The 25931-nt window shown below is 44.5% G+C and overlaps 2 protein-coding genes across 10 annotated transcripts; one reads left to right on the top strand and one right to left on the bottom strand.

The window, feature by feature from the left end:
* Window positions 1-269: 269 nt before the first annotated feature.
* On the bottom strand, window positions 270-22964 carry TMEM171 (transmembrane protein 171). 9 transcript variants are annotated; one of them, XM_049865472.1, is made up of 5 exons: window positions 22769-22964; window positions 21105-21191; window positions 19694-20395; window positions 14878-15019; window positions 270-541 (listed from the first exon to the last, which is right to left on the bottom strand). In XM_049865472.1, exons 3-5 carry the CDS (start codon window positions 20331-20333, stop codon window positions 343-345), a joined length of 981 nt encoding a protein of 326 aa, XP_049721429.1. In that variant the 5' UTR covers window positions 20334-20395; window positions 21105-21191; window positions 22769-22964; the 3' UTR covers window positions 270-342. The 9 variants fall into 9 exon arrangements, with proteins under 9 accessions (XP_049721429.1, XP_049721480.1, XP_049721444.1 ...); XM_049865523.1 differs by lacking the exon at window positions 22769-22964 and having other exon boundaries at window positions 19694-20198; window positions 20283-20395; window positions 21105-22756; XM_049865487.1 differs by lacking the exon at window positions 22769-22964 and adding an exon at window positions 22424-22756 and having other exon boundaries at window positions 21105-21194.
* On the top strand, window positions 20332-25178 carry LOC126066555 (translation initiation factor IF-2-like). The gene is made up of 5 exons (XM_049867735.1): window positions 20332-20434; window positions 22489-22643; window positions 22750-23143; window positions 23229-23566; window positions 24673-25178. The coding sequence occupies exons 1-5, from the start codon at window positions 20332-20334 to the stop codon at window positions 24991-24993; spliced, it is 1311 nt and encodes a 436-aa protein (XP_049723692.1). The 3' UTR covers window positions 24994-25178.
* The last annotated feature ends 753 nt before the right edge of the window (window positions 25179-25931 follow it).

Here is a 25931-nt window from a genome sequence, read left to right as displayed (position 1 = left end):
ATATGGGTGCATCAAATATTTTTGTTTTCTTCACTTATAAAATATAAGCCTTTGTTTCTTCACCCACCAACAGGAACAACCCTACTACCACCTAAAGTTGCAGGTCTAAATGAGAGAGCCATGTTAAACGCAGGGCCCACAGAGAACACTCACTGGAGTTTTTGCCTCTCCTGTGCTCTGAAGTGCTAACTGCTAGACTCCCACCTGGAAGACTTGTTACTGTTATTGATGCTGTCGCACCAGAAAAAACAGAACATAGCCAATGCTGTTGATTTTTTTATTAAAAACAAATTAAATAAAATAGTGATCAATTATACATAAAATGGAACTGGAGTCCACAGCTCATGGTGGGGAAGGCACGGAAGATGGAGACAGGGATGTAGCTGCAGTGGTTTCTTTTTCTTCGTATCTGGGAGGTGATTCAGATGGAAGATGTGGAGTGGGTAAGATCTCAGAGGATGAACTAGTCCCAGAAATAGTATATACAGATCCATGATCTCTCTCAGAGGCTGTTCCTTGGTCCTCAGGAGTTGGGGTCCTGCTAAAAAGAAGGACAGAGGAAATGAAAGGGATGGGAGGAAAACAGTCCCACACCTTCAGTGCTCGGCTCTTTTCAAATTTCATTACATGCATTTAGGAGCACTTTGTGAGGCTCTAAGGAGTAATTTATTCCAAATTCTGTTTTTCATAGATATGATTTGATTGCTCACCCTGTTGTCGTAGAGTAGATTCCAACTCACAGCAACCCTATAGGACAGAGTAGAACTGTCCCATAGGGTTCCCAAGGCTGTAATCTCTACAGTAGAAGACTGTCACATCTCTCTCCCACAGCGTGGCTGGTGGGTTTGAACCACCAACCTTTTTATTAACAACCAAGTGCTTAACCAATGTGCCACCAGGGCTCCACTTCAACTGCTTACCCCTTACTCTTCTTAGAGCTGATCCTAACATTAAGACAGTCTAACTCATGTTGTCATTCATTTCCCTTGTCACTGAAAAGACGTTGAGGGTAAGTACACAGATGCCATCTGTTATGAATTAAATTGTATCCTCCCCAAAAATGTGTGTTAACTTGGCTAGTCCATGATTTCTAGTATTGTGTGATTGTCCACCATTTTGTCACCTGATGTGATTTTCCTATGGGTTGTAAATCCTACCTCTATGATGTTAATGAGGTGAGATATAGGGCAGTTATGTTAAAGAGGAAGGACTTAATCTACAAATCTACAAGATTAAGTTGTATTAAATCAACCTCTTTTGAGACATAAAAGAGAGAATGGAGCAGAGAGACAGGGGGATCTCATACCACCAAGAAACAAAAGCTCAGAGAATAGTGTGTCCTTTGGACCTGGGGTCCCTCCGCCGAGAAGCTCCTTGGCCAGGGGAAGACTGATGACAAGGACCTTCCTCCATAGTCAACAGAGAGATAAAGCCTTTTCCTGGAGCTGACGCCCTGAATCTGGACTTGTAGCCTCCTAAACCATGAGAGAATAAATTTCTCTTCATTAAAGCCATCCACTTGTGGTCATTCTGCTACAGCAGCCCTAAATTACTAAAACACCACCCAAGGAACACACACGCACAAAATTATTGTTCTCTGCTATTTTGTCTCCTGAAACCACTAGCCAATTACAGACTAATGAAAACAGAAAATAAAAACATTAAGCCAAAAACGTGCAGGGGGGAGGAAGGTACAGTGTTTAAGGGAGAGGGCTCCAGAAACAGGCAGACCTGTGTTTGAATTTCAACTCTTCTGCTTTCTAGCTGTGTGATCTTGAGCAAGTTATTTAACCTCTCTACGCTTTGGTTTCCTCATCTATAAAATGGGGACAATACTGCTAGAGTGAGAAAACCTCCTAGAGTTACTGTGAGAATCAATGAGGCAATACAAGACAAGCCCTCAGCCCAGATACTGGCACACAGAATCACAGCAGTAATGACAGCAGTCATAGTGAAGACATTTATGTCAGAGCTTGGGGAAGTTCGTTGCTGGAGAAAAATCAAGAAAATTCACTAACAGAACTCTACAAACATCCAGCCCTAACCTCCCTTCATCCCTGCAGGTAATTCTGGTATTCATCGCTGGTCAGATCTCCAGCTTACCACTCAGCTCGAAGCTCTCAAATATCTCCTGCCCTTGTCAGCCACCTCATCCCCTCTCTTTTCAGATGAGCCTATCCTCTGCTTTTGTGGGAACATGAAAGTCTCTATATAGCATGATTCTCTCCAGGCCTCAGAGGAAAAGGGGGTCCCTGTGGCCCCCACTCAGGGGGTCATGCATCTCTACCTGTCTGGTTCATGGGTACCAAGGAGCATCCATGTGGTGGCCGCTCCATGCAGGGCAGCAGAGGACAGTGGTTCTCGATCCACCATTGTGCCCTGGAGTGGAGGAGGTGGGACATGTGCTTTGAAACATAAATGGAAAGGTAATATTGCACTGTCCCCAGCTTATTCTTGTGTCTCTTGGGTGCTGCTCCTCTCTGCTTTCAAAAAAGATGTGCAGGCTTCCCTGTCCTAAAAGTAGATCTTAACTGAGTCCTGTGCACCCCTCCCACTTTTCCCTGTGAAGTTTTCCAGCAATCCTTCCTTTACTGCCTACACCCTGGTTTCCTATTCAGGAAGGTGTCAGAGCCCTGCTCCCTGGGCACTCCATCCCTGGGGTCTACATAAGCTCCCCTCCCTTAGTTGCTGAGGCTTGGCACTTTCCAGATCTCCTTCCTATCATGCCTTCCTCTGTAGTGGATTTTAGACAGGTCTCCAGCCTTTGACTCTTTTCCTTCCTGACTTTACAATTTCTTCACAGCTCCATCTCTAGCACTTCATCTCTCTTCCAAGGTCTAGCCCCATCCAGTCTACCTCAAAGACCCACACCTCACTACCCCTCCCTGCAAGCCAGCTCACCATCTTCTCCTGCTTAAACTGAGCTCATCTCCTACCTCCTTCTCAGTCAGGACATCTCCACTGGCCCTGCCACTCACCCCTGAAATCATTCTCTCTGCCTCTTTCTCAGTGTCACTCTCCATTCCAGATTCCCTCGCACACTATCCCCTCCTTTCTAGCCACCACAGTTACAGGTTTCTGTCCCCATGATCTCAACCTCCTAACTGGTCTCCACACCTCCAGCCTTTCTCTACTGTTAACTAACCACCACTTTGATCCCATGGCTCTGACTCAAAAACCTTCCATTGCACACTGCCCAAGGTAATCCCTGGGTGCTGCAAACAGTTAACACGTTCAACTGCTACCAGAAAGATTGGAGTTTTTAGCCTAACCAGAGGTGCCTCAGAAGAAGGGCCTAGTGATCTACTTCTAAAAAATCTGCCATTGAAAACCCTATGGACCATAGTTCTACTCTGACACACATGGGGTTGCCATGAGTTCAACTCCATGGCAACAGTTTTTCTTCTTTTGAGGAGGGTTATGCAAGGGAAAAGCACTTAGCTTTATTTTTTTAACCTGACCCCACATATGCATCCTAATTTGGAGGCATGAAGGGGTGAAGGGGTCTTATATTTCCATTAGGTCAATCTGAGAAGACTTGCAGGCACAGGAGTTATGTTGCTGTTGTTCTTAGGTGCTGTCAAGTCAGTTCCAACTCATGGTGACCCTATGTACAACAAATTAAAACACTGGCTGGTCCTGTGCCATCCTCACAACCATTGTTCTGCTTCAGCCCACTGATGCAGCCACTGTGTCAATCCATCTCACTGAGGGTCTTCCTCTTTTTCACTGGCCCTCTACTTTCCCAAGCCTGATGTCCTTCTTCAGGGACTGATCCCTCCTGACAACGTGTCCAAAGTATGTGAGATCTAGTCTTGACAACCTTGCTTCTAAGGAGCATTCTGATTGTACATCTTCCAGGGCAGATTTGTTTGTTCTTCTGGCAGTTCATGGTGTAGTCAATATTCTTCACCAACACAACAATTCAAAGGCATCAGTTCTTCTTCAGTCTTCCTTATTCATCATCCAACTTTCACATGCACATGAAGCGACTGAAAATACCATGGCTTTGGTAAGGAGCACCTTAGTTTTCAAGGTGACATCTTTGCTTTTCAATACTTTAAAGAGGTCCTTTGCCACAAATCTGCCCAATGCAATGCGTCTTTTTTTTTTTTTAATAACTTTTATTAAGCTTCAAGTGAACGTTTACAAATCCAATCAGTCTGTCACATATAAGTTTACATACATCTCACTCCCTACTCCCACTTGCTCTGCCCCTCTTGAGTCAGCCCTTTCAGTCTCTCCTTTCTTGACAATTTTGCCGGCTTCCCTCTCTCTCTATCCTCCCATCCCCCCTCCAGACAAGAGTTGCCAACACAATCTCAAGTGTCCACCTGATATAATTAGCTCACTCTTCATCAGCGTCTCTCTCCCGCCCGCTGACCAGTCCCTTTCATTTCTGATGAGTTGTCTTCGGGGATGGTTCCTGTCCTGTGTCAACTGAAGGTCTGGGGAGCATGGCCGCCGGGATTCCTCCAGTCTCAGTCAGACCATTAAGTTTGGTCTTTTTATGAGAATTTGGGGTCTGTATCCCACTGATCTCCTGCTCCCTCAGGGGTCCTCTGCTGTGATCCCTGTCAGGGCAGTCATCGATTGTGGCCAGGCACCAACTAGTTCTTCTGGTCTCAGGATGATGTAGGTCTCTGGTTCATGTGGCCCTTTCTGTCTCTTGGGCTCTTAGTTGTCGTGTGGCCTTGGTGTTCTTCATTTTCCTTTGCTCCAGGTGGGTTGAGACCAATTGATGCATCTTAGATGGCCGCTTGTTAGCATTTAAGACCCCAGACGCCACATTTCAAAGTGGGATGCAGAATGATTTCATAATAGAATTATTTTGCCAATTGACTTAGAAGTCCCCGGAAACCATGTTCCCCAGACCCCCGCACTTGCTCCGCTGACCTTTGAAGCATTCATTTTATCCCGGAAACTTCTTTGCTTTTGGTCCAGTCCAATTGAGCTGACCTTCCATGTATTGAGTGTTGTCTTTCCCTTCACCTAAAGCAGTTCTTATCTACTGATTAATCAATAAAAAACCCTCTCCCACCCTCCCTCCCTCCCCCCCTCGTAACCACAAAAGTATGTGTTCTTCTCAGGTTTACTATTTCTCAAGATCTTATAATAGTGGTCTTATACAATATTTGTCCTTTTGCCTCTGACTCATTTCGCTCAGCATAATGCCTTCCAGGTTCCTCCATGTTATGAAATGTTTCAGAGATTCGTCACTGTTCTTTATCGATGCGTAGTATTCCATTGTGTGAATATACCACAATTTATTTACCCATTCATCCGTAGATGGACACCTTGGTTGCTTCCAGCTTTTTCCTATTGTAAACAGAGCTGCAGTAAACATGGGTGTGCATATATCTGTTTGTATGAAGGCTCTTGTATCTCTAGGGTATATTCCTAGGAGTGGGATTTCTGGGTTGTATGGTAGTTCTATTTCTAACTGTTTAAGATAAAGTCAGATAGATTTCCAAAGTGGTTGTACCATTTTACATTCCCACCAGCAGTGTATGAGAGTTCCAATCTCTCCGCAGCCTCTCCAACATTTATTATTTTGTGTTTTTTGGATTAATGCCAGCCTTGCTGGTGTGAGATGGAATCTCATCGTAGTTTTAATTTGCATTTCTCTAATGGCTAATGATCGAGACCATTTTCTCATGTATCTGTTGGCTGCCTGAATATCTTCTTTAGTGAAATGTGTGTTCATATCCTTTGCCCACTTCTTGATTGGGTTGTTTGTCTTTTTGTGGTTGAGTTTTGACAGAATCATGTAGATTTTAGAGATCAGGCGCTGGTCGGAGATGTCATAGCTGAAAATTCTTTCCCAGTCTGTAGGTGGTCTTTTTACTCTTTTGGAGAAGTCTCTAGATGAGCATAGGTGTTTGATTTTTAGGAGCTCCCAGTTATCGGGTTTCTCTTCATCATTTTTGGTAATGTTTTGTATTCTGTTTATACCTTGTATTAGGGCTCCTAAAAAAAAAAAAAAAAAGGCTCCTAGGGTTGTCCCAATTTTTTCTTCCATGATCTTTATCGTTTTAGTCTTTATGTTTACGTCTTTGATCCACTTGGAGTTAGTTTTTGTGCATGGTGTGAGGTATGGGTCCTGTTTCATTTTTTTGCAAATGGATATCCAGTTATGCCAGCACCATTTGTTAAAAAGGCTATCTTTTCCCCAGTTAATTGACACTGGGCCTTTGTCAAATATCAGCTGCTCATACGTGGATGGATCTATGTCTGGGTTCTCAATTCTGTTCCATTGGTCTATGTGTCTGTTGTTGTACCAATACCAGGCTGTTTTGACTACTGTGGCTGTATAATAGGTTCTGAAGTCAGGTAAGGTGAGGCCTCCCACTTTCTTCTTCTTTTTCAGTAGTGCTTTGCTTATCCGGGGCTTCTTTCCCTTCCATATGAAATTGGTGATTTGTTTCTCTATCCCCTTAAAATATGACATTGGAATTTGGATCGGAAGTGCGTTAAATGTATAGATGGCTTTTGGTAGAATGGACATTTTTACTATGTTAAGTCTTCCTATCCATGAGCAGGGTATGTTTTTCCACTTAAGTATGTCCTTTTGAATTTCTTGTAGTAGAGCTTTGTAGTTTTCTTTGTATAGGTCTTTTACATCCTTGGTAAGATTTATTCCTAAGTATCTTATCTTCTTGGGGGCTACTGTGAATGGTATTGATTTGGTTATTTCCTCTTCGGTGTTCTTTTTGTTGATGTAGAGGAATCCAAGTGATTTTTGTATGTTTATTTTATAACCTGAGACTCTGCCAAACTCTTCTATTAGTTTCAGTAGTTTTCTGGAGGATTCCTTAGGGTTTTCTGTGTATATAATCATGTCATCTGCAAATAGTGATAACTTTACTTCTTCCTTGCCAATCCGGATACCTTTTATTTCTTTGTCTAGCCTAATTGCCCTGGCTAAGACTTCCAACACGATGTTGAATAAGAGCGGTGATAAAGGGCATCCTTGTCTGGTTCCCGTTCTCAAGGGAAATGCTTTCAGGTTCTCTCCATTTAGAGTGATATTGGCTGTTGGCTTTGCATAGATGCCCTTTATTATGTTGAGGAATTTTCCTTCTATTCTTATTTTGCTGAGACTTTTTATCATGAATGGGTGTTGGACTTTGTCAAATGCCTTTTCTGCATCAATTGATAAGATCATGTGGCTTTTGTCTTTTGTTTTATTTATGTGATGGATTACATTAATGGTTTTTCTGATATTAAACCAGCCTTGCATACCTGGTATAAATCCCACTTGATCAGGGTGAATTATTTTTTTGATGTGTTGTTGGATTCTATTGGCTAGAATTTTGTTGAGGATTTTTGCATCAATGTTCATGAAGGATATAGGTCTATAATTTTCTTTTTTTGTAATGTTTCTACTTGGTTTTGGTATCAGGGAGATGGTGGCTTCATAGAATGAGTTGGGTAGTATTCCGTCATTTTCTATGCTTTGGAATACCCTTAGTAGTAGTGGTGTTAACTCTTCTCTGAAAGTTTGGTAGAACTCTGCAGTGAAGCCGTCCGGGCCAGGGCTTTTTTTTGTTGGGAGTTTTTTGATTACCGTTTCAATCTCCTTTTTTGTTATGGGTCTATTTAGTTGTTCTACTTCTGAATGTGTTAGTTTAGGTAGGTAGTGTTTTTCCAGGAATTCATCCATTTCTTCTAGGTTTTCAAATTTGTTAGAGTACAATTTTTCATAATAATCTGAAATGATTCTTTTAATTTCATTTGGTTCTGTTGTGATGTGGTCCTTCTCGTTTCTTATTCGGGTTATTTGTTTCCTTTCCTGTATTTCTTTAGTCAGTCTAGCCAATGGTTTATCAATTTTGTTAATTTTTTCAAAGAACCAGCTTTTGGCTTTGTTAATTCTTTCAATTGTTTTTCTGTTCTCTAATTCATTTAGTTCAGCTCTAATTTTTATTATTTGTTTTCTTCTGGTGCCTGATGGATTCTTTTGTTGCTCAGTTTCTATTTGTTCAAGTTGTCGGGACAGTTCTCTGATTTTGGCTCTTTCTTCTTTTTGTATGTGTGCATTTATTGATATAAATTGGCCTCTGAGCACTGCTTTTGCTGTGTCCCAGAGGTTTTGATAGGAAGTATTTTCATTCTCGTTGCTTTCTATGAATTTCCTTATTCCCTCCTTGATGTCTTCTATAACCCAGTCTTTTTTCAGGAGGGTATTGTTCATTTTCCAAGTATTTGATTTCTTTTCCCTAGTTTTTCTGTTATTGATCTCTAGTTTTATTGCCTTGTGGTCTGAGAAGATGCTTTGTAATATTTCGATGTTTTGGATTCTGCAAAGGTTTGTTTTATGACCTAATATGTGGTCTATTCTAGAGAATGTTCCATGTGCGCTAGAAAAAAAAGTATATTTTGCAGCAGTTGGGTGGAGAGTTCTGTATAAGTCAATGAGGTCAAGTTGGTTGATTGTTGTAGTTAGATCTTCCGTGTCTCTGTTGAGCTTCTTACTGGATGTCCTGTCCTTCTCCGAAAGTGGTGTGTTGAAGCCTCCTACTATAATTGTGGAGGTATCTATCTCACTTTTCAATTCTCTTAAAATTTGATTTATGTATCTTGCAGCCCTGTCATTGGGTGCATAAATATTTAATATGGTTATGTCTTCCTGATCAATTGTCCCTTTTATCATTATATAGCGCCCTTCTTTATCCTTTGTGGTGGATTTAAGTCTAAAGTCTATTTTGTCAGAAATTAATATTGCTACTCCTCTTCTTTTTTGCTTATTGTTTGCTTGATATACTTTTTTCCATCCTTTGAGTTTTAGTTTGTTTGTGTCTCTAAGTCTAAGGTGTGTCTCTTGTAGGCAGCATATAGATGGATCGTGTTTCTTTATCCAGTCTGTGACTCTCTGTCTCTTTATTGGTGCATTTAGTCCATTTACATTCAGGGTAATTATAGATAAATAAGTTTTTAGTGCTGTCATTTTGATGCCTTTTTATGTGTGTTGTTGACAATTTCATTTTTCCACATACTTTTTTGTGCTGAGGCGTGTTTCTTAGTAAATTGTGAGATCCTCATTTTCATAGTGCTTGACTTTATGTTAGTTGAGTCTTTACGTTTTTCTTGGTTTTTATCTTGAGTTATAGAGTTGTTATACCTTTTTGTGGTTACCTTATTATTCACCCCTATTTTTCTAAGTAAAAACGTAACTTGTATTGTTCTATATCGCCTTGTATCACTCTCCATATGGCAGTTCAATGCCTCCTGTATTTAGTCCCTCTTTTTGATTATTGTGATCTTTTACCTAATGACTTCCATGATTTCCTGTTATGTGTATTTATTTATTTTTTTTAATTAATCTTAATTTGTTTGTTTTTGTGATTTCCCTATTTGAGTTGATATCAGGACGTTCTGTTTTGTGACCTTGTGTTGTGCTGATATCTGATATTATTGGTTCTCTGGCCAAACAATATCCTTTAGTATTTCTTGTAGCTTTGGTTTGGTTTTTGCAAATTCTCTAAACTTGTGTTTGTCTGTAAATATCTTAATTTCGCCTTCATATTTCAGAGAGAGTTTTGCTGGATATATGATCCTTGGCTGGCAGTTTTTCTCCTTCAGTGTTCTGTATATGTCGTCCCATTCCCTTCTTGCCTGCATGGTTTCTGCTGAGTAGTCAGAACATATTCTTATTGATTCTCCCTTGAAGGAAACCTTTCTTTTCTCCCTGGCTGCTTTTAAAATTTTCTGTTTATCTTTGGTTTTGGTGAGTTTGATGATAATATGTCTTGGTGTTTTTCTTTTTGGATCAATCTTAAATGGGGTTCGATGAGCATCTTGGATAGATATCCTTTCGTCTTTCATGATGTCAGGGAAGTTTTCTGTCAGGAGTTCTTCAACTATTTTCTCTGTGTTTTCTGTCCCCCCTCCCTGTTCTGGGACTCCAATCACCCGCAGGTTATCCTTCTTGATAGAGTCCCACATAATTCTTAGGGTTTCTTCATTTTTTTTAATTCTTTTATCTGATTTTTTTTCAGCTATGTTGGAGTTGATTCCCTGGTCCTCCAGATGTCCCAGTCTACAATCTAATTGCTCGAGTCTGCTCCTCTGACTTCCTAGTGCATTGTCTAATTCTGTCATTTTATTGTTAATCTTTTGGATTTCTACATGTTGTCTCTCTATGGATTCTTGCAACTTATTAATTTTTCCAGTATGTTCTTGAATAATCTTTTTGAGTTCTTCAACAGTTTTTTCAGTGTGTTCCTTGGCTTTTTCTGCAGTTATCCTAATTTCATTTGTGATATCATTAAGCATTCTGTAAAGTAGTTTTTTTATATTCTGTATCTGATAATTCCAAGATTGTATCTTCATTTGGGAAAGATTTTGATTCTTTTGTTTGGGGGGTTGGAGAAGCTGTCCTGGTCTGCTTCTTTAAGTGGTTTGATATGGATTGTTGTCTCCGCGCCATCACTGGGAAACTAGTTTTTCCAGAAAATCCACTAAAAAAAAAAATGCAGTCAGATCCCTATCAGAGTTCTCCCTCTGGCTCAGGCTATTCAGATGTTAATGAATCCTCCTGGGGAGGGTGGGGGAGGGAACAGAGAGATAGGAGAGTAGCACCTCAGAATATAGCCAGAGTTGCTTGTCTTGCTTGGAATGACTATTATATCTGAGATTCCCGCGTGGCGCATCGCCTATGTGTGCTGGCTGTGTGGAGATTGCCCCCGGGGGGTCTGGCCCGCTGGAGTCACGGTCAGATCCTCCGCTTCCAGCCCCACGCCCAGCGTCAAGGCTCCCCTACTGGGACGGTGCACTCTCGACTCCAAAATCAGTCGCTGCCTCCCCGGGACTTCTCGTCCCTCCAGCCGCGTGGCCGTGCCGCACCCGAGAGCCAGTTGGGCCTCCTCCCCGGGTTAGTTCAGATGGGTGGAGCAGCTCCCCGTGCTTGTGCCGTGACCGAGTGTCCCGGCTGGGACGCTGTTCCTCCCGCTCCAATACCAGTCGCTGCCTCCCAGGGACTTCTCCTACCGGCTGCGTCCCACGCCGCCCGCGCGACCCGACTGGTCCCCTTCCCGGGGTTAGTTCGGGGGGTGGAGCAACTCTCCGTGTTTATGGCGTACCTGCGTCCAGTCCAAATCCCTGCGGGACGGTTCCCCGGCTCGGACGCTGCTCTTTCTGCTCCAAGACCAGTCACTGCCTCCCGGGGACTTCTCCTACCGGCTGCGTCCCACGCCGCCCGTGGAACCAGCTGGTCCCCCTCCCGGGGTTAGTTCAGGGGGGTGGAGCAGCTCTCTGTGCTTGTGCCGTACCTGACTGGTACGCTGGCTCCAGGCTCTGGAAACAATCGCTGCTTCCCCGTATTAGTTCATTCTCCGTCTCTAAATCTGTGTTTGTTGTTCAGGGTTCGTAGATTGTTATGTATGTGATCGATTCACTTGTTTTTCCGTGTCTTTGTTGTAAGAGGGATCCGAGGTAGCGTCTGCCTAGTCCGCCATCTTGGCTCCGCCCTCACAATGCGTCTTTTGATTTCTTGACTGTTGCTTCCATGGCTGTTGATTGTGGATCCAAGTAAATGAAATCCTTGACAACTTCAATCTTTTCTCCATTTATCATGATGTTGCTTATTGGTCCAATCGTGAGGATTTTTGTTTTTCTTTTGAGGTGTAATCCATACTGAAAGCTGCGGTCTTTGACCTTCATTAATAAGTGCTTCAAGTCTTCTTCACTTTCAGCAAGCAAGGTTGTGTCATCTGCATTATCCCAAGTTGTTAATGAGTCTTCCTCCAATTCTGATGCCTCGTTCTTCTTCATATAGTCCAGCTTCTCGGATTATTGAATAGGTATGGTGATAGGGTACAACCCTGACACATACCTTTCCTGACTTTAAACCACACAGTATCCCTTTGTTCTGTCCAAACAGCTGCCTCTTGATCTGTGTACAGGTTCCTCATGAGCACAATTAAGCATTCTGGAATTGGCATTCTTTGCAATGTTATGCACAATTTGTTATGATCCACACAGTCAAATGCCTTTGCATAGTCAATAAAACACAGGTAAACATCTTTCTGGTATTCTCTGCTTTCAGCCAGGATCCATCTAACATCAGCAATGATATTCCTGATTCCACGTCCTCTTCTAAATCTGGCTTGAATTTCTGGCAGTTACCTGTTGATACACTGCTGCAGCTGCTTTTGAAGGATCTTCAGTAAAATTTTACTTGTGTGCACTATTAGCAATATTCTTGGACAATTTCCGCATTCAGCTGGATTACCTTTCTTGGGAATAGGCATAAATATGGATCTCTTCCAGTCTGTTGGCCTGATATCTGTCTTCCAAATTTCTTGGCATAGACAAGTAAGCACTTCCAGTGCTACATCCATTTGTTGAAGCATCTCAATTGGTATTCTGTCAGTTCCTGAAGCCTTGTTTTTGCCAATGCCTTCAGTGCCGCTTGGACTTCTTCCTTCAGTACAATCAGTTCCTGATCATATGCTACTTCCTGAAAGGGTTGAACGTCAGCCAATTCTTTTTGATATAGTGACTCTGTGTATTCCTTCCATCTTCTTTTGATGCTTCCTGCATTGTTTAGTATTTTCCCTGTAGAATTCCTTCACTATTGCAACTTGAGGTCTCAAATTTTTCTTCAGTTCTTTCAGTTTGAGAAATGCTGAGCATATTCTTTCTTTTTGGTTTTCTACCTCTATGTCATTACATATGTCATTATAATACTTTAGTCTTGTCAAGCTGCCCTTTGAAATCTTCTATTCAGTTCCTTTACTTCATCATTTCTTCCTTTTGCTTTAGCTACTCGATGTTCAAGAGCAAGTTTCAGTCTCTTCTCACATCCATTTTGGTCTTTTCTTTCTTTCCTGCCTTTTTAAAGGACTCTTTCTTTCTTCATGTATGATGCCCTTGATGTCATTCCACAACTTGTCTGGTCTTTGGTCATTAGTGTTCAATGCATCACATCTATTCCTGAGATGGTCTCTAAATTCAGGTGGGATATGCTCAAGGTTGTATTTTGGCTCTCATGGACTTGTTCTAATTTTTTTTTCAGTTTCAACTGGAACTTGCATATAAGCAACTGATGGTCTGTTCCACAGTCTGCCCCTGGCCTTGTTCTGACTGATGAGATTGAGCTTTTCCATAGACTCTTTCCGCAGATGTAGTCGATGTGATTCCTTTGTATTCCATCTGGCAAGGTCCATGTGTATAGTCGCTGTTGGTATTGGTTAAAAAAAGGTATTCTCAATGAAGAAGTCATCGGTCTTGCAAAATTCTATCATGCGATCTCCAGCATTGTTTTTATCACCAAGCCCATATTTTCTAACTACTGATCCTGCTTCTTTGTTTTCAGCTTCCCCATTCCAATCACCAGTAATTATGAATGCATCCTGATTGCATGTTCAATCAATTTCAGACTGCAGAAGTTGGTAAAAATATTCAATTTCTTCATCTTTGGCCTTAGTGGCTGGTGTGTAAATTTGAACAATAGTTGTATTAACTGATCTTCCTTGTAGGTGTATGGATATTATCCTATCACTGATAGCACTATACTTCAGGACAGATCTTGACATATTCTTTTTGACGATGAATGCAACACCATTCTTCTTCTATTTGTCATTCCGACATAGTAGATCATATGACTCAAATGGCTAATACCAGTCCATTTCAGCTCACTAATGCCTAAGGTAACAATGTTTATGCATTACATTTCATTTTTGACGATTTCCAATTTTCCTAGATTCATACTTCATGCATTCAAACTTCCCATTATTAATGGATGTTCGCAACTGTTTATTCTCATTTTGAGTCATGCCACAACAGCAAATGAAGGTCCTGAAAGCTTTACTCCACCCACGTCATTAAGGTCAACTCTAAGGAGGCAGCTCTTCCCCAGTTGTATTTTGATTGCCTGACAACCTGAGGGGCTCATCTTCCAGCACTGTATCGGACAATGTTCTGCTGCTATTCATAAGGTTTTTTCACTGCCTATTTCTTTTCAGAAGTAGACCACTGGGCCCTTCTTCCTAGTCTGTCTCAGTCTGGAAGCTCAGCTGAAACCTCTCCACCATGAGTGATCCTGCTGGTATCTGAATACAAGTTGCATAGCTTTCAGCAACACAGCAACACGCTAGCCCCCACAGTACAACAAACTGACAGGTGCGTGGGGGGCCAGGAGTTATGGGAAAGACTTAATATTGAGGGGAGAGGCCCAGGTTGGTAAGATCAGGGTGCAGGGCTAATTCCAGACAGTCACCCAAGTACCTCCATTACAATACCGGAATACTTCTGTACCTGTTCGGGACCCCCAGGGACTCTTGTACTGCCCCAAGACCTAAAACAGTAATGCTTAACATAGGAGGGCCTCCGGGCCCTGACCCAGCATTCAGTCTGATTCACTGGTTGTTAAACATGTCGAGTATCACCCTGTTAGGAGCACATAATGATGCCTGGAGATGACCCCATATTTCCCAGGCATAACCACTCCTATCAGGAAAGACCAATCACTAGGAAAGAATGTCACGTTTGGTAAAGCAGAGGGTCAATGAAAGTGAGAGAAACCCTCAATGAGATGGACTGACATAATAGCCTCAACAATCAACTCAAGCATACCACTGATCATGAAGATGGCAAGGACTAGGTAACGTTTCATTCTATTACACACTGAGTCGCCATGAGCCAATGGCAACTGATAACAATCACTTTTATAATTTTTAATTTATGTTCTACCCAAAGTTTCTTGAAAGGATCATTATTAATATTAAGGCAATAATTCGGACATAAGCATAAATGATACTCACGCTCTGGTGTTTACACTTATACCACAGCCTTAACAAAGTTAATTTGGCCTCACATAGGCCTGAAAATTAGACATGCCTATTCCTGAAAAGTTCAAATGGAAAGCCTTACCCATAGTTAAAAATACTGTAATATGAAGGTGGACTTTCATTCGGAAGCAAACTGTTAGCCGGAGCAGTTTGTGTTACTGCAGAAGCTGAAGGCTCAGGAAAGTAGGGTGGAGGAGGAGGTGGAAATATTATCACTGCATCACCTAAGGAAACACAACATTTAGTTAAAGACACATGGGTAATAAAGGGAAGCACAATAGCAAGACCAAAATAAATTAATTCTATATTACCCCATCTAGGTAGAAGATCAAAACATCTGCCGCTGGCTCCAGAATTAAAAAGTGGGCCTATTTTTCATAGCAAGTCTGAGCTAAAGTATTTCTGTGAAGTGTTTGCTAACAACGTGCCTTATCGTCCTCGAACATGTCCTGTTAATAAAACTTTTTTTCATTTTCAACTTACAACTTAAATTCATCAAAAGTTAACTGTTGGGTAAAGTACCTTGCTCCTCAAATGCACTTTCAGTCTCTGAACAAATAACAAATACGCTATGCTCCAGCACATCACCATCACCATTAGAGCTGGGCCTTTTGTTGTTGTTAGTTGCCACTGAGTCAGCTCCGACTCACAGAGACCCCATGTACAACAGAACAAAATGTTGCCTGGATGTGTGCCATTTCCATGATCACTGGTATGCTCAAGTCCACTGTTGTGGCCGCTGCATAGGACAATGTTCTGTTGTGATCCAGAGGGTTTTCCTTGGCTAATTTTGGGAAGTAAATTGCCAGGCCTTTCTTCCTACTCTGTCTTTGTGTGGAAACTCTGCCCAAACCTGTCCACCATGGGTGACCCTGCTGGCATTTGAAATACCAGTGACTTAGCTCCCAGCATCACAATAACACACAAGCCACCAGAGTATGACAAACTGACAAGACAGGTGGTGAAGTTGTGGCTTATGTGCTTTCACAGTCTTTTGTCTACCAAAATTTCATTCAAGAAAGAAAAGCTTGGTTTTGCATTTCTGCTGCTACTGTTCACTCAAGAACTCACATCCCTGTGTTTTGGGAGGAGAGACTAGGGGCCGGATGCAGGCTCCAATCTGCATTCTGATTCCAATACAAAATGCACCATACAAGTTGCCAAGAACATTCTAGGCATAAGGCAGCACCATGATGTTGAGGTCTGAGGAAGGCCTCTGGTAAATTGCTGACACCAGGTTTAGGAGGACTGGATGAGATGTTCTGTACCCAGGGATTAAAACAGTGCTGGGCACAGAGCAAGCCCGCTCAGCTCTAACACACCAGCAAAGGCACTTTCCTTACATTCCACCAGCAAATGGCACTTATTTGTGTATCTAAAGAAACCCTCCCAACTGGCAGTTTGGCTAGTGGTTCCACTTTCTACCCTGAAGACTCAGTCACTTCCCCAGAGTTCACGTCACCCTTCAGAAAAAGCATTAACTCCACCTCTTGTTCTCTGAGGAGATGATCAAAGCTTAAAATACCTAAACTAGACAAGGCATAAGGGCTGTCTCGGAATTCTCACTTTATTTTTAAAAGATCTGAGTGCGTCAGAGGAATTAAGGCTGAGTGTTCGCTTTAATTACACATCGTTGAATAAGGCACTTGCAAAATAAGCCTCTAGGACAGGCCAGTCACCTGTCAAAAACAAACAAGGAAATGCTCAGAGTAACCACAGTTATGTCCAAAGCATGTCCAGTCTTCCACCTCATCAGTTCCTGGAGCTCCCACACCTCACCACCTGCTCTCCCTGAGGTATCCCTGTCACCACCATCCTTCAGAACTTGAAGTCCTTTGTGAGGTGACAGATATACCCACTGAGGGAGGGCCATTCTCATTCGCCTGAGTGTGTATCCAGCACCGAGCCTGTGGGCAGCATGAACCCACAATGGGGATATGGCTGCTTCTGGTTTATCCATTCTGGGAGGATATTCCTTTCTGGGAATAGCTGAAACTAGCAAAGAACTGCCTCCCATCATCCCAATTCCCTAAGAGGGTCAAAAATCAGAACCGGCAATTGATAGACCTTGTCTAGATTCTTAACATCTATTCTGCTAAAAAGAAGGCATGATATCTAAAAACGTACACCTTATCCCACAAAACCAAAGCAGAGAAAAACAAGGAGTTAGCTTTTCATAAGTTTGATGGAACTTGAGTGGTTAAGTGAGAAAGATTTTAAACTATGCAGTGCCCTGGGGACTGCCCAGGGATCACCATGCCCCAGATCAGCAGCTCTGCTGCCCCTCCCCATGATTCCAGCCAGTCCCACCAAGTAGGCCTGAAACTCCCTGCTACCAAACCCAAGAGCACACCTTGAAATGTCCTCAGCTAAGTGGAAGAATCTGTCTTGGAAGAAGTACAGCCAGAATGCTCCTTAGAGGTGAGGATGGCAAGACTTTGTCTTAAGTACTTTGGACATGTTATCAGGAGGGATCAGTCCCTGTAGGAGGACATCATGCTTGGTAAGGTAGAGGGTCAGCAAAAGAGAGGAAGACCCTCAATGAGACGGAGGGACACAGTGGCTGCAACAATGGGCTTAAGCATAATAATGATTGTGAGGATGGCGCACATCAGGCAGTGTTTTGTTCTGTTGTACATGGGGTCACTACGACTCAGAACTGACTCAAAGACACCTAACAACAACAACAAGTGGAAGAATATGAGCACTCAATGAATGTTTTCACTTGGACCCCATCTTGTTCACCAAAGGCCTGAAAACATCTGTAACACTGGGTGAGCCCTTTGGTCCTCTAACAACTATCCAGAACACTTAGTGAAGGATGAAGTCAAGGGTGATCGTGGTGGGCGGTTGTCTATGCAAGGGCCATACTGTACAAATGCTCAGTGGCCTGGCTTTGGGGGTCTGGATCCTGGCTGTACCACTTGCTAGTTTGTGACCCTGGGCAAGTTACTTATAACCCTATACCTAAGTTTCTTTATCTCTAAAATGGAGATAATAAGAGTATCTATCTCATTGTTTTGTTTTAGGAGTGAATAAATATCAGAGTAGCCCTCAAAGGACATATGCTAAAGCATTTATATGGCCATCTGGCACAAGAATAAGCCCTACATGGGGTTGCTATGAGTCAGAATTGACTTGATGGCAATGGGTGTTTGTTGCTGAGGTGCCGTCCTATTGATTTTGACTTATAGCTACCCCATGTGGCAGAGTAGAACTGCTCCACAGGATTTTCTTGGCTGTAATCTTTACGGAAGCAGATCGCCAGGTCTTTCTCCCATGGAGCCACTAAGAGGGTTCGAACCGCCAACCTTTCAGTTAGCAGTAGAATTGTTGTGCCACCAGGGCTCCTTACGTAAGTGTCAGCTGTTGTTAATTTATAACTAATATTGATGTTGTCACACACAAACACATGCATGCACAAATAAGTGAATGGGGAGCATCAAACCACGCTCAGCACCAGAAATGTCTATGAATCTATCTCTGCTTCCTCGTCAGAGCTGGCCCCACGCGAGGCCAGCAGCCCAGAGAATCTCCTCCAGCCTGTAGCCTGTGAATCCTCCTGACTCCCAGCAGACAGCCCCAAACATGAGAAACATCTCCTTGTCCCACTCCTCTTCTGTACCCTCCGCAGTTTCTGCTCAGTAATCCTCTTGGCCTAGCCTTTTAGATGTCAAAACTGTAGCTTCAGAGCTTCACCCCTCCTAAAGCAGGAGACTTAAAAAAGCCAGTAATTTGCAGATAGAAGTCCTTGGGTGGCACAAATCATTAAGTGCTGGACAACTAGCTGAAACATCGGCAGTTTAAACCCACCCAGAGGCACCTCTAAGACAGGCCTGGCAATCTGCCTCCAAAAGGTCACAGCCTTGGAAGCCCTGTGGAGGCAGTTCTACTCTGCACACACGGGGTTGCCATGAGTTGGAATTGACTCCACAGCGACTAATAGCAACAACAATTTGCAAATGAGTAGCAATGGGTTTTTCCTTGGGTGCATGGAGCTACAAGGCTAAAGAGACTAATGTCATTCCGTGGGAACAATCCATCTCTTCTGCAGAATCTGGGGATTCTCAAAGGAATTTTTGGCATTACATGGGGGGAAAACTAAAAAATCAAATCCATTGCTGTTGAGTTGATTCCGACTCATGGCAACCCTATAGGACAGGGTAGGACTGCCCCATAGAGTTTCCAAGGAGGGCCTGGTGGATTCAAACGGCTGACCTTTTGGTTAGCAGCCATATAAACACTGCTACATTTCACCTCCGTCTGTGCTACTGCTTCCAAACTTCAGCCCACCTCTGCTGCCAAGGACAAAGTTACAGAAAATGAAGAACAATGTAGAAAACAGTGCAGAAGCCCCCTTCAAAACATCTGAAGACTGATGGACTAGGACAGACTCAGAATCAAAGTACGTTAGTACTGGAAGGAATCTTAGAAATTCAACGCTGTTTTCACAGATGCATAAACTAAGGCCAAGAGTGGTTAAACTAAGGCCAGGAGAGGTTAAGGATTAGCCAAGGACAGCCGGCCAGTGACAGTTCAGGGATGAGACCCACGTGTCCAACCGCCAGCAGTGTCACAAGGTTTCAGTGCAAGAATAACAGGGGAAGCAGGGTGGCCTGGCAGGTTGCTTGTGCCAGAAGGCTCTAAGGCTGTTTTCAAAGTTCTCTTGATCCCCTAGTTTGCTGTATGATCTCAGTCAAGGTCAGTACTTAATGTCCCAGTGCTTTTTCTAAATAATAAAGAGCTGCTGGGGGAGGGAGGACTGGTCATAAGTACAGCAGCACTGTGTGTGTGTGGAAGAGAGAGAGAATGAGAATCGAGACCCAAGGGCAGCCCAGTGGAGACCTGATGCAACAGCCACTGTGACATTAGCCGGTACACGCATGACAGCCACCCACCTACAGTGACCTGGACAGATTCCGTGCTCTGGGTCTGTCCCTCTTCATTTTCCGAGGCATCCTGGCCCACACTTAAGCGGTTTCTTCTCTTAACATGAGCGACCACGAAGAAACACAATCCCACGAGCACAATCAAGGGCCCCATGATTTGCAGAGTCAAGAACCCACATATACGGGGTTCAGAGTCGGTGGTATCTGTCTCGTTCAGTGGCTCCTGTGCCCAGCCTGAGCCACATCCAGGGACCCAAATCCCCAGTATGCTGATCAGCATGCCACTCGTCAGGAAGAGAAACCCAAAGATGAGGTACTGGGCAAACTGGCGGCTCTCTCCACAGATGAAGGCTCCGTTGGGGTCCACCTGGTTGTCTTGCAGCTGCCCCTCCAGGACCTGAAGTCGTGCCCAGGAGCGAGCCAGGATCACTGTCCCCAGCCCAATCACGGCACACATGGGCCCAATGGCCTTCAGCACCGGGGCGCAGTTGAGGAAGGCTTCATACTGGCACACCTGGAACCCAAAGATGCACAGCAGGACTCCCACACACAACAGAATGGCACCAAAGACAAAAAGTAAGAAAATGAGCTTGCTGACATGTCTGTAATGCTGGTGCTCGCTGGGCTCAGTGGCGGCCGAGGGAGACATGGTCAGACCTTCCCTGAAGCAGGGCGGGATGTGTTTCCTTCCTGCCGATGCTTTCGACAGCTCTGCAAACACAACCAAAGGCCACATTAAAGTGGGCACAGGTGCTCCCAGCAGCCCTGGTCCTCTGCTAGCCATTTCAGACATTGCACAGGATGAACCACAGGGGGACAGAACTTCATGCAACTGATAACACTTTAGAATAAGGAGTTGGTTTATAAGTCAGAAAAACTGGCATTCCAAAGCTCCTTCATACGTAATTTTATGAAGATATTCAAGACAAGGAAATGCAATTTACTCTGCACCTGAGATAAGAGTATCTTCGAAAAGCAAAATGACAAAAGTAACTGGGTGTAGTTTTTCCTGTTAGTAGCCTCACAAAGTCACTTCCCCAAGCAAAAAACAATGGTGAGTGAGGGGAGAACTACAGGGATTATTTCTGATTTACAGATGCCCCACATCTTACTACAGCTGTTCTGAGCATTCCCAAATTGGTGAATTTTCGTTCAGTAATTAACTTTCCATTTCCTGCCTTAGGCTGCAGCAACTTTCCATTCTGCGCCTTAATCCCAGGCAACATCCACAGGAGACCCAAGTTCAGCAGTTTCAAATGAAGTTTCAAATGGAAAGATGGTTCAGGAACACAGCCATGCAATGGACTGATTAATTAGTTCTGTCAAAATGGGATTCTCAGGTTCTCAACAGGCACACCCTGGGGCTGCCCTGCCTGAAATTGGGTGGCCCAGCTGCTTGGCTGGGCCTGAGATGACTCACTTGTTTGGAGAGTCTGGCACAGCGGTCAAGGGGAGCCGTCTCCAAGGCAGCCACGTTCCATCTCACTCACCTTCCTCCGTGGTACCACTGCTTCCATAAAGAGGTTGAGGCTCAGTTAAAAATAAGCAGCTGATTGACAAAATCACCAATTATAAAGCACTAAACACCAGTGGAACTCAACTTTAAAGAAGAAAAAAACCCATTGCCGTCGACTCAATTCCAACTCATAGTGACCCTACAGAACGGAGCAGAACCGCTCCATAGAGTTTCCAAGGAGTGCCTGGTGGATTCAAACTGCAGACCCTTTGGTTGGCAGCTGTAGCACTCAACCACTACGCTACTAGGGTTTCCTACTTAAAAAAAGTAGAAGTTAAAACAAATGGGGAAACACCTTCCACAAAATCATCTAAACGCTTGACTTCAATAATTTGAAGCAAGAGTATTATATATGAAACTTACATAAGCAGTTATTAAAGAGTTGTCTAGTTTACACAGAGCTGACTTTCTCATCCAGTTACCCTGTCTGGCTCTAATGAATGGACTGTTTTACCAGGACCCTTTAAATTGGGGCACCCTCAAAAACAGTCGGGGTTGTACAGATTATTTACACTTACTCAAGAAGAGAAACTTTTTAAATATTTTGTGCCACTAACATCAATTATCACTTGAAGGAGCTCAAGACAGAGGCTCTAAAGCCAAAGGCCATGTTGACAAAACATACTAGAATCTTATTAATATAAGGTCAGTTTAGGTAAAGAAAGCAAACACCTGGTCTTACACTAGGAAGTATTTTTCCAGGAAAGAATGATAGAATTAGAAGGAAGTTGGAAGGAAAAAAGGAAATATGGCTGAAGGGGAATAAGCTCTCACTTCAAACTTGGCACAACTATAGTTTATGAACCTGCAATTATGCTGAACAACAAAGACTTCAGTATTGCACCAATTAAGAAATTCTAAATCACTTCATCTTAGTTGCTGGTTTCCGAGATAAGGGTGGATTTTCAGCTGCAAAGTCCCACCAGGAATTCATGTATTCCTGGTCAACTTTGAAATGAATCACAAGGTTTAAACTGCCTTAAGACAAATTCTCAAACACTAGTTAAGTATATAGAAGAAGCCCAAGGGTGGATTTGTAGCTTCTTTTCCATGAACTAGCGGACTAAACCACTGGCATAAGTGTTAATCCCCCATCCAAAACAGTGAGGGTACAGTCTCTCTCTCTCTCTCTTTCTCATACGTGCACTTACAAACGGACAGAGATACATCTACACTAACAGAAGGTTCAAGCTTTTCCAAGCACCAATCTAAAGTTAATTTACCCAAAGCTAAATCCGCCTCCCCAACATTCCTATCGGTTTTCCAAAAGGCATTTTCATTCTAACAGCATCTCACCACGTCCAAAGATCCGGTGAGTCTGGGGATGGACGCAAAGAGAAGCAAGTGTCTCTTACGAGAAATCGCTTGGTGACTTTTAAGGAGCCAGAGCGCAATCAACAGGCTCGAGCAGCTCAGCGCGCTCCCAGAGGCACTCCCAGGGGTGTGAGTTCAGCGCAGAGTCCTCCACACCTCCGCCACTCCTCCCACTCACCTTTGGTCGCAAAACCGTGGCGCCCGGCCCGCTACCTCGCTCGGAGCTACCCACTAGCGCCGGCCGAGCCGCTTACCTGAGGACTCGTCCTCTGTGAGCGCTGCCGGCGCCGGAGCGCGCAGGCCAGGAACCTGGAGCCCACTGCCGGGGTCGCTCTACCCGGGGGCAGCGCTTACTGTCTGCTTGGAGCTCTGCACGGCCTACGCCTCTGCACGCGCGGCCTCGACTGCGCCCGCCGCGCCCCGCACTCCGCCACCTGAGCGCCCTGGCAGGGAGGGGCGGGCCGCGACTTCATTTAGAGGAGGCGGTACCGGGACAGTGCGGCAGAGAGTGCGGCCGGCAGGGCAGGGCAGACCGGGAGGAGCTGGCTGCCACCGGGTTTTGCCTTCGGTGGCCGGAGGCGCATCCGGCCGGGAGTGGGGAGCGAGGGCGGCTTCGGGGCCCAGGGCGGGCTGACTTGGCCGCTCCGCGCACGACATCGTGCGCGTAAGGGATCCGGGAAGAATGGGCTCCCCTGCCATCTCCCTGACCTGCAGCCCTGGGGGCCCTCTGCAAATCGAGATTCTCCTCTTGGCCCCCGAACTGCGCGCTGCCCCGGCCGAGGTCCGGGCAACGCACAGGGGACCGCTCTCCTTCGGTGCACAGGGGACCGCTCTCCTTCGGTGCCCAAGGCCCAGCATTTCGGGGAGGCGGTTGGACTGGGGTGCGAAAGGGGAGCGTCTGTCTCCTCCATTTCGGCGGGCCGAGGCCAAGGCGCAATGGGGTCTCCGCGTTCCCACCGCCGCACCCTTGGCCACCGCGCGTGGTAAGGGCGGATACACCCGTGTGGCCCTGTGACCGTGTGACTCTCCTGCCGCTGGAGTTACGGGAGCAGGTGCCTCTCTGGGAACTCCCTGACTAACAAGATAGGGAGACACCGGCTCTCAGAAACATGTGCTCCGTTAGAATGTTAGACCAAAAAAGAGCATTGTGTCAAGTAGATTCTGACTCAGAGTGACCCTATAGGACAGAGTAGAATTGCCCATAAAGTTTCCAAGGAGAAGCTGGTGGATTCAAACTGCTGACCTTTTGGTTAGCAGCCGAGCTCTTAACCACTGCACCAGGAGAATGTGAGACAGGCTTCTCCACATTTGAGCCATTCTTGCATGAGGTCCTGGCTCCAAGGCTGAAGCAGGCCCTGGAAAGGCCTCATGTCTGGTCAGTTTTGCCCCTTCCACACTCAGTGCAGGCACACAGCCTGAGTTTACCATGGAACCCCCTTCCTGGATTTCAACCACTAATGATCTCCCAGAATTGAACTGGTAACTTTCCTGCCCTTGAACCAGGAGTTTTGAGATGGGTTTGCTAATCCCCTGCTATTTGTAACCTACCCCGTCACATGTGACAAGGATCCAGCTGTGCCAGTTTCTATCCCAGAGGTCTGGGCACTGTGGAAGGTGAGGTAAAGGCTCAGCCCGAACACAAAAGGGACTTCCCCACCCAAGTCCCTTCTCTCTGGCTTCCTGTCCACCCTGCCTGCAGTTCAGTCAAGAATTGTATCTGTTGGATTAACCTTTTTAAAGGGCAAGCACCGTTCCTAATTTTGTTGTTGGTAGTAGTTCTCACTGAGGGTAAAGTAAGTATGAGTTGTTAGCTGCTGTCTAGTCACCCCGACTCACGGCAGCCCTATGTACGACAGGTTTAGCTCATTATCAGAGGTAGGAACAAGAGTCTTAAAGAAGCAGTCAGAGGGAGGTAAAGAGGGAAGGTGATTGCATGGGGCTCTGAGCCTGGAGGGGTGGGGTGGGTAGAATGGAGGACGTTCACCAGAGGGGCATACTGGACAAGTCCCAGCTGTTAGAATTTGGTGAGTCACTTGCCTAGGTGACCAAATATGGGCTTTCTCACAGCCAGGGTGCCCTGACCTGGGTGAATCCCTGCCATAGTAAATAGCAACTGCTGATTATTACTGTAATGAATAATGCTGTGTTCGTTTCCTAGGTGCACCTTACCCAAGCCGTGATCTTTTCAAACATTGCCTCATATGCATGTGAAAGCTGGACAGTGAAAAAGGAAGACAGAAAAATTGATGCATTCATATTGTGGTGTTGGCAAAGAATACTGAAAACTTCATGGACTGCCAGAATGAAAAAAATCAGTCTTAAAAGAAATACAACCAGAATGTTCCTTAGGAGCGAGGATGGTGGGACTTGGGCTCACTTACTTCGGACACATCATCAGGAAGATCCATCAGCAGAAAAGGCTATCACGTTTGGCAGAGGGTTAGCAATAACGTGGGAAACCCTCAATGAGATGGATTGACACAATAGCCACAATGGACTCAAATGTATCGATGATCATAAAGATGGCGCAGGACCAGACAATGTTTCGTCCTGTTATACACAAGGTCCCCATGAGTCAGAGCTGACTTCATGGCAACTAACAGCAACTACAGTTTCATAAGCCTGCTGGAACAAGTTACCACAAACCAAGTGGTTTAAAACAACAGGTTCTGGAGACTAAACCAAAAAAAAAAAAAAAAAAAATCCTTGCCATTCGGATGACGCCAATTCATAGCAACCCTATAAGACAGAGTAGGACTGCCCCACAGGGTTTCCAAGGAGCAAGGTGGATTTGAACAGCTGACTTTTTGGTTACCAGCTGTCTTAGGCTGGGTTCTCCAGAGAAGCAAAATCAGTAAAGCGTATAAAGAGAGATATTTATATCAAGGAAATGGCTCGCATAGAGACTAGAACATCCCAAGTCTATAGGTCAGGCTGGAGGCTTCTCCTGATTCACCTAGCCACAGGGGCTGGCAAACCCAAGACTGGCAGGTCAGAGAACAGGGCTGTTGCTCACCAGCTGCGAAGGTTGAGGGATTCCAAGATTGGCAGGAAAGACTGCAGGCAAACTGCTAGCTCAAGTCCCAAGAACTGGAGGTCAGACGAACAGAAGCCAGCTGCAGGATCTAGAGCAAGCAAAATGCCACAAGCCTTGCCAGAATGTTCACTTTTATTCGATGCAGGCCACAGGCCCAAGGAAACTCCCCTTCAACTGATTGGCTACTCACAGCAGATCCCATCATGGGGGTGATCACAACATCAAACGACTCTCAAGCCACTGAGAATCGTGGCCCAGCCAAGATGACACACAATCTTAATCATCACAGTCCACCCTTTGTCAATGTGGCACCTATACACATCTCCTTAAACCATACGTAATCTATGAATACAGACAATTATAAAGTCATACTTATGCCT

This window comes from Elephas maximus, chromosome 2, assembly GCF_024166365.1.
Source record: "Elephas maximus indicus isolate mEleMax1 chromosome 2, mEleMax1 primary haplotype, whole genome shotgun sequence".
NCBI lineage: Eukaryota > Metazoa > Chordata > Mammalia > Proboscidea > Elephantidae > Elephas > Elephas maximus.
The sequence above is the reverse complement of the archived record's forward strand: the minus strand, read 5'-3'. Positions and strand labels throughout refer to the sequence as shown.

Coding starts and splice junctions, on each gene's coding strand:
- LOC126066555 (XM_049867735.1), top strand. CDS start 20,332: ATGGTCAGACCTTCCCTGAAGCAGGGCGGGATGTGTTTCCTTCCTGCC. Junction 22,644..22,749: donor CCAGAGGCACTCCCAGGGGT/GTGAGTTCAGCG, acceptor GCTACCCACTAG/CGCCGGCCGAGCCGCTTACC. Junction 23,567..24,672: donor CGCTGGAGTTACGGGAGCAG/GTGCCTCTCTGG, acceptor TTCGTTTCCTAG/GTGCACCTTACCCAAGCCGT.
- TMEM171 (XM_049865472.1), bottom strand. CDS start 20,333: ATGTCTCCCTCGGCCGCCACTGAGCCCAGCGAGCACCAGCATTACAGA. Junction 15,020..19,693: donor ATCTGTCCAGGTCACTGTAG/GTGGGTGGCTGT, acceptor GTGTTTCCTTAG/GTGATGCAGTGATAATATTT. Junction 542..14,877: donor TACAGTATTTTTAACTATGG/GTAAGGCTTTCC, acceptor CCTTCTTTTTAG/CAGGACCCCAACTCCTGAGG.